Source organism: Sipha flava, unplaced genomic scaffold (genome assembly GCF_003268045.1).
Source record: "Sipha flava isolate LNK unplaced genomic scaffold, YSA_version1 299_pilon_pilon, whole genome shotgun sequence".
NCBI classification, from domain to species: domain Eukaryota; kingdom Metazoa; phylum Arthropoda; class Insecta; order Hemiptera; family Aphididae; genus Sipha; species Sipha flava.
In genome coordinates, this window is record NW_020272971.1 from 1,196,686 (window position 1) to 1,208,172 (window position 11,487).

At 27.0% G+C, this 11,487-nt stretch overlaps 2 protein-coding genes across 2 annotated transcripts in view; both read right to left on the reverse strand.

Annotated features, from left to right (window-relative positions):
• The window catches only part of LOC112685957 (ABC transporter G family member 20-like), an 8,515-nt gene extending 6,979 nt beyond the window's left edge, over positions 1 to 1,536 (reverse strand). Inside the window, exons 1-2 of the mRNA XM_025558030.1 lie at positions 1,467 to 1,536; positions 1,228 to 1,404 (exon numbers count right to left, since the gene is read on the reverse strand). Of these exons, the coding sequence (XP_025413815.1) occupies positions 1,228 to 1,404; positions 1,467 to 1,536 (247 nt within the window). The remainder of the gene's footprint in view (positions 1 to 1,227; positions 1,405 to 1,466) is intronic.
• A 1,251-nt stretch (positions 1,537 to 2,787) lies between these two features.
• LOC112685959 (ABC transporter G family member 23-like) lies at positions 2,788 to 11,040 on the reverse strand. Its single transcript, XM_025558031.1, has 10 exons — positions 10,901 to 11,040; positions 10,644 to 10,803; positions 10,235 to 10,395; positions 10,052 to 10,159; positions 9,899 to 9,991; positions 9,687 to 9,816; positions 4,734 to 4,820; positions 3,117 to 3,297; positions 2,936 to 3,051; positions 2,788 to 2,850 (listed from the first exon to the last, which is right to left on the reverse strand). Exons 1-10 carry the CDS (start codon positions 11,038 to 11,040, stop codon positions 2,788 to 2,790), a joined length of 1,239 nt encoding a protein of 412 aa, XP_025413816.1.
• Positions 11,041 to 11,487: the final 447 nt, after the last annotated feature.

Below are 11,487 nucleotides of genomic sequence, written 5' to 3' on the forward strand. Positions count from 1 at the left end.
CAGAAGAAGCTAGTTTTTGTATTGCCCAATTAATAGCTAAAAAAAAATCTTATTAATTGCCGATAAATGATAATTTTTCATCGCTGGAATTTTAAAATGTTTTGTTGGGTGAGGAATCCATTTAATCCTAGATTAGAAACCTTACATATTTTACTAAAAGGGAAAGAAGAACTTGCAGGATTAATAAACGATCGCACTGTTCAAATGAAGTTTAATGAGCTCGGGCTAGGCGAATATTGGATTTACACAAAAAAAGTATATCTGAGTTTAACAAAATCGGCACTTTCCGTGTCATTACCATTTTTAACTTCATATTTGTGCGAGATAGCTTTTTCTGCACTGAATGAAATTAAAAACAAAAAAAAAGAAAGATTAATTAATGTCGAAGAAGAGTTAAGAGTAGCCTTGTCGAAGATTTTACCACGTATTGATACTGTTCAGGCACGCCATCGTTTTAAAAATGCGCGCCAAACGCGTGTCATTTTCGCCATGAGCTTCCCGAAGCTTCGAGAAGTTTCGTGGCGCGCTCTCTCCCACATGCCCCGTCAAAAGAGGACCGGTTCGGCCAACGAGCGCCGCCTTTGTGGCGCGTGTTCTTTTTGCCTTTTATTGCCTCGCGCGAAAAAACAGCCGTTCAGTTCATTCGTGTGCGTCGTCGAGTGAATCTCGTTGTGTGAGCCTCAGCGTGGTGCCTTGCGCGTTGGCATACGCTAGTGGCAGTGTTATTTTTTTATTCGAATTTAACGCAGTTAGTGCTTCCTTTTTCTTGTGATCCGCCATCGATCACGAAGTTGTACCCGGAACCTATTCCCGTTTGTCCCTGCTATTGCGGATCGACCGTATATTTGAGTTCCCGTCGCACGTGTCGAGTTATCCACGGTCGCGTGGGATATAATCCACCGGGACTCAAATATATCGAGGTACTTATCGATCGAGCTGTGCCTCCCCTATTTTTGTTTTATTATTAAAATTGTAATGCTGAATTTATTATTCTTATGTATTATTAAATTATTATTATCGGTGTAAGGGCGCACAATTACACATTATTTTTATATTGTAATATAACGATTTATATAGCGATTTCAGTATTGATAACCTAACCTGTTTGTAAGACTTTTTTTGACGGGAGCCGTTTGGGAAGCGACGCGGATTTTTGGGACTTTCAGATAATCTGGATTTATTTCACTTCACTAATACCTATTGTATTTGATATGACTGTATACTCACCGATGCTCATCCCGCAGATACCGACACCAATGTTTATTAGGATAATTAGTAATAAAGAACTACGCCAGATAATATCCAGGAAAAATTCGACCAAAAAAAAGAAAGAAAATGCTTGAAGTATTGAAAATATTGAATGTGTGATAAAAAAACTCAATATAATTTCATAAATCGTTACTCCTGAAATGTTAGTTATTTAATTAAAATAAAATATTTAGTACATTTTAATTGTTCATACATACCTGCAACTATATTTCTCATCATATATCCATTTTGAATTTCTCTATTTATCCATAAGGCAGAATAGAACATTGTTGATGAAAATATGGCACTACAATCATAAACATTAATGAGCGTAAAATATGCAAGGGAATGTTGTATAAGATATCATATGTTAGAATGAAAAAAGGTAATTTGGTGAGTTGATCATGTAATTTGAAAAAAATTGAAATAAATAATAAGTTAATGCAATCAAATAATTCGGGGTGAGTTTCGGTGTATTATTAATATAAAAAAGATACACAGTTTCTTGTGAAAGACTTATTCATTTCTATACCTCCGACTGTGACAATGGAAATACTTAAATATTGATTTTTTTTTTTTTATAAATCACATGATAAAAGATGACTTAAAAATATAATGATCCGATCAAATCTTTATAAATGTGTACCACTTTATATACACTAGATAAAATTCCTTAAGTTCAGTTTATTACTAAATCATAAAACACAGATTTACTTATTCGTTCGAAAAAATATATACGTTTGTATGCCTAAATTAAATATTATTATTTTCGATTTCAGACTCAATTTTTAATTTAAATTTGAAAAATAGTAACATTTATTATTACACAGGTTTATAGAGTTACTACTAAAAGAATTATTTACAGAAAAATGATTTTTTTGAAAACAAATTGTTTTTATTATTCTGAATCCGAAGAAGTTTATATATATATATATGTTTGATATTACACCCAATTGTATCAGACATCAGTCGTTTCCGCCAAAACTGAAATGTTCGATTTTCATTTCTACCAAGTCTAATTCTATACAACTATATTAATTATAGTTTGAGAACCATTTAGAGTTACCCGGGGGGGTCACCACGTAGAGGCGGTTCTTATTGATCCCCCAAAAAATTATTTGACTTAATTTTCGGATTCATATTTTTGAATTTCAATTGAATTTTATAACTTTAATGTTTTTATATTCTTTTATTGCGTTTGTTATATTTATTAATTGTTTATTTTATATTACATCTAACAGAATAATTTATAAAAAATATATATATAAGTAAATATAAATTCTAATATATTCAATAAATACGTTTATTATTCAGTGAATATTATTCACGATTCACACTGCTATGTTGTCACAGTACTGACATATTCGATCATTAATTTTTTTTGATATATATCGATAATCGATAGAACTGCAGATAAACAAGGGGTTCTCAAACGCCATCACAATAATATAAGTAGAAATAGATTTGGCGGAAACGAAAATCGAACCTTTTCGTTTTGGCGGAAACGATGACCGCCTATTGTATCATATGTTTATCAGCTTACCATGATATTATTCCGGATACAGTATTTTCTGTAGGATTTAAATTTGCATACTCATAAACCTGAAATATACACATATATTTTAACTTGAATATATAACTTTGAATTATAGCGAAATGGATTTATATTTATTTTAAAAATTGTAACCTTAATTGGGATATTGGCGTAATTTGTTGATAGATTGTAATAGCTATATATATCAGCCAGATGTAATTGATGAGAATTGAATAACTGTTGTTTGAAATGTTCTTGAAATTCATATGCTGAGAAAATCCATTAAGTATTATTGAAATTTTCTTAAATAGTTTTACCATTAAATTTTTTTTACTCGTCATGTCTATTTCTATATTGATTCCAGATATTGAGAATGTATCAGGTTCTTTAACTATAATTTTTTTTGCCATGAATTGAATTATTGTATTCGTGTAGTTTTGTGGAACTCTCATAAAGCCCATAGTGAATCTCTTTTTGACTGAATCTTTGGCCAAGTACTCTAAACTATAATATTTCTATAATAATAACAAAACTGTTTGTTATGCAAATGTTTTAATTTTATATGCATTTCACTCACTAATTTTATCTTGTTTTTGTCTAAAACGTTTAATAGATGGCACGAATAGTAATTACAGTCTTTTATATTTTCACATTTGTTTTCAATACAATCAGTTTCTCTATTATAGATTGCAATAGGCAAAATGCTTGGATATTTTCCATAACAAATACAGTGCATTATTACTTGAAGTCCAGGAATAATGCAAAGTAAGAGGATCATCCTGAAATTTTATTTTTTTCGTGAGCAAGGGTATTCAATAATTATATTATTAGTAAAAACTAAAACCAGTAAAGTTTAAAAGTAGTAGGATTTGTTTGTTTTTCTATGTGATTTTTCTATTTTTTATTTATAGCCGACAAAGTTAGATATCTATAATGACATATTTAAAAATCGATTTTGCATACGTTGCAATTTCAAATGAAAAATGTATATTTCTTAATTTTGTACAAAAAATCTATATTTGTATGCGTATTTAATGTATGTAGAGAAAAAATTGACGGTTTTTGATTATTATGTACAGGAGATACTACTTTAGATTATTATTTAGTTTTATAATTATGTATTAGTATTTATTTTATAAGGTACATGAAATTGTAATTTTATTTTTATATGTAATATGAATGATAATTCTAAAATGTTTCTTAGAAGCTTATTTAGCTTAAGACCAAAGATAGTTTAAACATTTCATACCAAGAACATGTCCAAAACATTTAAAATTAAAAAAATTCTTAAATTAGTTTATAGAAGTACTTATATGTGAATTTTTTAATTTGTTGCATCAATTTATTATTTATTCGTAGTATGGATACTTTTTATACTTAATTTTTTTTGCACATTATACTTTTTTCAATGTTTATTTTAGAATTTTTATTTTATATAATACGACTAGGTATATATATTTAGTCTTATTTAGCTCTTATAATGTCCAAGTCCAAATAGTTATGTACCTATACACAATATTTTTGTTAAATGTATATTAAATGTATTAAAAATATGTATAAACTTGTATTATAGTCAGAGTCGATGTTCAAATAAAAATTAAGAGTATAAACACACTTAAACTGTTATAATAATTATTTTTTATTTAATTTGTGTACAAATAGATAAATTTCAACAATTTGGATTTGAGGGTCAGTCAATCATTTTTCAAAAAAAAGTGTTAAAAATTTGATGTATAACAAGGTAGTGTAAGAATAATAAAAGTAATGTATACACATATTTCTATTAAATTAGTAAAAGAGAAAACATTGAGGAATTATTATTAAAATTGTTTACAGATTTTAGATAGACAACAAAAATATTGGATAGGATTTTACTCTTATAAGCCATCTCGCATTTTATGTATGTTATTAAATGATAAAATGATAAAAATGATAAAACATACCATACATTTTTGGTTATAAATTTCATTTTATTGAAAATTAAAGTTTGCAGTTTCCAAATATCTGATCTTGGCTTGATTTTCTTACAAAGGGTTAACTAAAAATATAAAAAAAGCATGTACAAATTTATTAGTTAAGTAAAATTTTGTAAAATTTCTAGTAAGTAAAATTACTATACAGTATATAAAATCAAGATGATCGTCTACATGGAAAATACTTTTACTTCATAATTTTTACAAACTATTCAATCTAATACAAATATAAAAAAATATGAAATAAGAAGTTACGATTTTTTTTTTTGATAAATTAAATAAAAATCAAATCAAATAAAGTAAAGACTATGATGACTGTGTGATAATTATACATGAGGTTTTTATTGATTAAAATTTATTTCTTTGAAAATTGTTAACTTTATCGTGTTTTATGAATTAATTAATTAACTCTTTAAAGAATTGAACTTATTTATAGCAATTATTATAATAATGATCAATAGATTTTTGGACTATGGTTCTTATTACAGTTAGTCAAAAATGTCAACTGTAAATTGCTATCAATTTTTTTTTTTTGTATGTGATTAAATATGAATTGTTATTTGTAAATATATAATTTAACATCTACAACAAAAACGTTGCGAGTGCAAATGAGAGACAGGATTAATTTTTTTATACAAATAATAATATTTACAATTGCAAATATTTACATTGAGTTTAGCTGAAATTAAATATTCATTAAATATGTTAATATAAGCCACATTTTTCAGTGCCAGGATTCTTATCGGAATTATTAATATCTACGTACGTTGTTTGTATTTAACTGTGTATTTTGTTAAATGATGGAATGAATTATTTTTAATTAATTTATTTTATAACTTTATATTAATAAAAGAGTTGTAAAATAACCAATCAATTCAATTTTATTGAATTATAGCCATGAATGATTATTAATAAAAATCAGTGATTTATACATTATACTTTCATAAGTAAAACAACTGATACAGCTATGTGTATTTTTTTAGAGTATAATTGGTGTATTTATATCAGTTATACATCATTACTTATAATTAGGTATACTAATGTTGAATAGGATTAGAGAAATGTATACTATAATATATACTTTAATGTAAACTAGGGCCTTGCATCGGAATCATTTATTTGGGTTGCGGCTGTTGAAAGAAAATTTTGGTTATTGAATTTGGATGTTTCTGGTTAATGAACTTTTCTGGTTACGGTTAGATGTAAATTTATTTTTTAATCCTTAGTGACTCCCTAAGCGCTATAAAGAACATTCAAAACAAAAACAACCCAAATGACATCTCAGTCCTCATCCAAAACCAACTAGATGAAGCCAAAACAAATAAAAAACAAATATCAATAATTTGAATCCCCGGACATACCGGCATCGCAGGGAATGAAATAGCGGACAAATACGCTAAACTTGCCGCATCTAACAAAAACACAACCAAACTAAATATATCCTCATACGATGACATCAAAAAGGCAGTCAAAACACAAATAAAAAAAAAATGGCATATACTCTGGAACGATCAAGACACAAAACTAAACCAGATAAAAAGAACAACATTCAGTTGGGAAAACCATGAATTTAACCGAAAAGAAGAAATCACTATAAATCGACTCAGAATTGGGCACTCCAGATTAACACATGGATACCTCATGGCAAAAGAAGAACCCCTTACATGCGAAGGATGTGGGACCCCCCCTTACTATCAAACATATACTAACGGAATGCCAACTATATCAACAGGAACGAATAAACCTCAATATTACAGAAACACTTGATTCACTACTCGGTCCGGATCCCGATCAAAACAGGAAAATACTTAATTTTTTAAAATCAACTAATTTAATAGACCAAATATAATGTAAATGTAAATGTAAATACAATTATGTAACAAAGTATCACAAAAAAAAAAAAAACTGTAACTAATGGCCTAAGATGCCGGGTTGTAATAAATAGATCAATAAAAAAAAAAAATTTATTTTTGTTAATTATGGTTAATTCTGGTGTTACAAAATTCATGTTTCGTATCAATTAACCTGAGATTTAACTGATTTTGAATATACGAGTTTTAGGTTATTCGGATTAATGCTGGCTTCGGTTTTCAGGTTACGGATTACGTTCGGGTGCAAAGCCCTGATGTACATATACTATAATATATTATTTTTAATTTTAATGGAAATATTTGTGTAATTCCTTAGAATTCATATTAAACATTTTTAACGTAATAAATATTTAACCTTAGTCATTATTATTATGGCCTTTTTAACAATAAAAGAAGAAAGAATAATTATAAATAAAGGTATAATGTGACGTGCATAATATATATATATATATATTTATATTATTATATTTATTATTATTATTATTTATTATATTTATAATATAATTTGTAGATATTTCATAATATGGAAGAATACATTTAGAAAATTTCATGGAACTTCTGATTTCAGTAAATAATAAAAATTATATATATTTTTTATATTTTATTATATAAAAATATCAAAATCAGTCTGGTGTTGACCGACAATGCGGTCGCATATCATTGAGATTGAATTTTACCCGTTCAGTTATTGTGATTTTAATTATGTAATCAGTTCACGGTATTATATTTATGAATGTGCCTTTATTTTTAGATGGATAACATATACTCTCTACTTACTACAAAACCCAAATAGCCATTATTACCTAATTCTCCTATCCATGCGAGGAAAAACACCAAATCATTAGTTTCACCTAATCGTTTTGCTGTCTTGGCGAATGAATTTGTGACATTCCTAATGCAATCAACAAATAAATTGTTTACCATCAATATTACAACATCAGAGCTTCACCAATATATGTTAAAAACATTAATAACTTCTTCGCTTTCAAAAATACGTTAGTACAAATCACCATTCCTGACGGGTTCTAGTGTAAGTCATCGTTTTCTATTTTGATTGTTCGCCCTTATGGATGTCTAAATTTTAATGAAACGAAAAACCTAATAGCCACTAGTAATTATTTTTATATTTTCATATCACCAACATATTGACCTTTCAATGTTGTATCAGAAATTTTTACCAACCAATACTCCTATTTAATATATCAGATGTCCTATTAAAATTAGGTCATTCCGCCAAAAGTGTTACGAATGTTATTAAAAATGGCCATCATGCTTTCGCTATTTCCCGTGGAGCTTAATCCAAATACAAACAATAAAGAAATTCTTAATGTGTCATCAATGTTGTATACCAAAATTAAAGTTAAATTACTCTATGGGGACATTAGTGGTCTACCTCAATGTCGAAACTATTACGAACACACTGTTCAGTATTGCCAACTCTTCACGTTATGTTAAATGTGAAAGAGATCATTCCTCAGACACTTGCACCAAAGAAAAAGCAGTTCTCAACTAAGTGCACCCTTTACACGGGTGATCATACTCCTAACTGTAAAGGTTTTCTAAAATATAAATTAATTTTTTATTATCTGTTATTTGTGAACTCTAATAGGTAATCGACTCATATTTAATTAAGTTAATTTTATTGTTATCTTTATTATTATTATTTGTATTATGTTTCACTAATATTATTTTATGATTATGATTATGATTATGATATTGATATTATAATGTTATAATCAGGTAGTGTCGTACATGGGTGATTTCTGTCCTCATGTTTTTGTTCATTGTTATCCAGTGGCGTGCCGAATATAGGTCTAAATGATGCCCAGGCATCAAGTTAAAAAGAGGTGGGTGGTTGTTGGATAATAATATGTATATAATATATGTATAATAATAATATGAATTTAAATATGGGTGGGTGGGTGGTAAACTAGACTTTGCAATTCCCATCAAAAACATTTTTATCTCGGCACGCCACTGTTGTTATCTTTACATATTGTTAACGTTTTATATTAGTTGGTCTTAACTCTCCTCAACTATTTTTATTTATTATTTTCAGTAATTGCAATATTACTTATCATTTTTATCTATTTTGTTTATTTTATAATCTTTTGCTTATTGTTATTCCATGTATTAATTATGTATATTTAATATTTTAATTGTTTACCTGTAATAGTTTTTATTAAAAGTTCTGAAATAGAAAAATGTAATAAAATTAAATATCAAAACCTCGATTCGTTTACGAGTATATTATCTTTTATAAATAACCAGCATATACTATTCAAATGATTCTAAAATGGATCAAATACTACATTATATAGAGTTGTAGTAAATAGTTAAAATAAAATAATTAGTAAATTGTAATTATAAATTAATATGCTACTAGCATATGTTAAGTATTTTATAATTATTATTTAGTCATTATTTCATTAAACAAACTTTGTACAACTCTTTTTGGTCTTATTAGTGGAACATTTTTTACATTAAAAAAAGTTGATGACGTACTTAATATTGAAAAGTTTCTATTGAATCTATTTCGTATTCTCATGCGCTACTATACATTTTTTAATGAAAATAAGAAAATAATTATAACGCAAGTAATCACTAACCTGAATTATCTATAATGTTGTGTAATGAAATTACCTTTTTTTTATTACGTGATATCGCAATTAGTTTTTCATTGATCGATGCATTTTCCTAAATTGAAATCGAACAATTATTATGTACCAAATATACAACTTTTTTAAAATAATATTTAGACAATCAGTGGTGTATTTTCAAATTTTTTTGTGGTTATATTTGTTTTAAAAAAAAAATTATTTTATTTTATTATATATATATATATATATATATATATAAGGTGTGAAATAATAATTATATTATTTTATTATTATTAAAAATACAAATGAAGAATTTATTACAATCATATGACATAAATAAATGTTCTTTTCTCTGTACTTTTATATTCAGTTATGGGTGGGTCGATACCCCCTCCCTAAGTAGGTCAATGGTCCATACTAAAATAATAAAATTATTTGACAGTAAAATAAAAATATTTACATCCAAATCAGACATTGAGTTGTTGCACAGGTCTTCTATGATGATATTTATCGGTTTATTTGGTATCAAATTTTGTAACTCTTCTATTTCTTTTTCAAAAATAATTTTTCCATTTTTAATATACGCTATCCATAATATGAAATAAAAATTATCATTTAGAGTTTCAACATAATTAAATTATATAAGCTAATAATATTGATATGGTAGATACTTTTGTAGCTAAAAAGGCTTCTTTGATACTATTAGTTGCTATAATCACCGTTGGTTTCCACGTATTACATAAGTGATTCAAGTATTTCCAAATTCTGTAAACATAAACATTTTATGTTGCGTTAAGGTTTGTTTTACGTAAAATATATACTAACTTGTGTTGTTTAAAAAAATCGAGTCCTACAGTAGGCTCATCTAATACCAGTAATCGAGGTCTGTGATATACTGATAGTAAAAACGATACTAATCGTTTTTGACTGAAGCTGTTGGTATATGATAAAATCATAAGTTACAATTAACTATTAACAATAATATAACACTATAACATTAATAAGTACCTTAAGTCCTCAATAGAAATATTCGTTGGTGGCAGTGTAAAGATATCGTTGTAATAATTTAATCGCCATTGAGTAAATGTAAATCCATCATAAATATTATATAATTGACTGAAATAGTTAAACAATTCTAAAATCGTCATATTATTATACATGCAAATTTCCTAAAAAAAAAATTTTGGTATTTCAGTAATGTCACTATAGTTATTATCGTTATTGATTCGTTTTTTCATTTCCAAAAGGTACAAGAAAAAAAATTGAATAAAATTTAAATGTTTGTGACTAATATAATATCAGTTATACGAGTACAACTGAGTACAATACATAATAATAAGATTATTGTAACCAATTTAAATGAATAGTTAAATAATGTATTGTAATATAGTTCATAAGAACATCATCAAATTAATACCTGCGGCATATAACCGACTGTTGAGGTTAAAGCTTTGCTGTTCTTTGTTCTTGGTTGACCCCCAAGAACCCATATTTCTCCTTTGTCAATCTTATCTAGACCAACTATACAAGACAGCAGCACCGACTTACCACTTTTCATTCCACCAAGTATAGCACATCTAAAAAAAATGTTTGTAATAAGAACAAATTAAAAATTAATTAACTAAGATAATAAATGGAGTTTATAGAATTTAAGATTCAAGAAATTTTAATTACATTTTACCACTATATGCAATTAAATTCACTCCATTTAAAATCGTTTCATTGTTGTGTGTTTTGACTATATTAGATAATACTACAGAACACTTTGAAGGACGTTGAGATATGACAACAGATCGTTTGAAACGATTTTCCATTTTTCAACTACTAGTGAAAAACTGAAGAAGAAAAAAAATAAATATTTTAAGACTTTATTAGAAATTAAAACTCAATACACGTTTTAAATCACTATGGTTTTGTATGTTATTAAATAACTGTTTTACGATACGATTGTTACACGATATAATCCGTGCACTTAAAAGAGCATACTGACCAAAGTAATGTGTACTTACAGCGTGTACCTACCTTAATCTTTTCAGTAAAATATTTGAAAACAAATTCAATACTTACCTACGTGTATATTGTATACCTATTATGTGTAATAACATTATTACATTAAAATTGATATTATTCTTACTTTTATATTTGGTGGCCCACTTTAAGAAAATTGTTTACCAAGTGGTCTGCCAAAGAAAATAGGTTGGACATCACTGATATACTCGTATGGTGTTGCGTTGCTTCCAATAAGTAATACATAGTCATCC

What these genes read in the sequence shown, in the direction of transcription:
- LOC112685959 (XM_025558031.1), bottom strand. Translation starts at nt 11,040, where the DNA reads ATGGAAAATCGTTTCAAACGATCTGTTGTCATATCTCAACGTCCTTCA. An exon ending in GAAGCCTTTTTAGCTACAAA is followed by an intron (nt 9,817 to 9,898) that starts AGTATCTACCAT and finishes TTTCATATTATG; the next exon opens with GATAGCGTATATTAAAAATG. An exon ending in ACGCCAATATCCCAATTAAG is followed by an intron (nt 2,851 to 2,935) that starts GTTACAATTTTT and finishes TGTATATTTCAG; the next exon opens with GTTTATGAGTATGCAAATTT.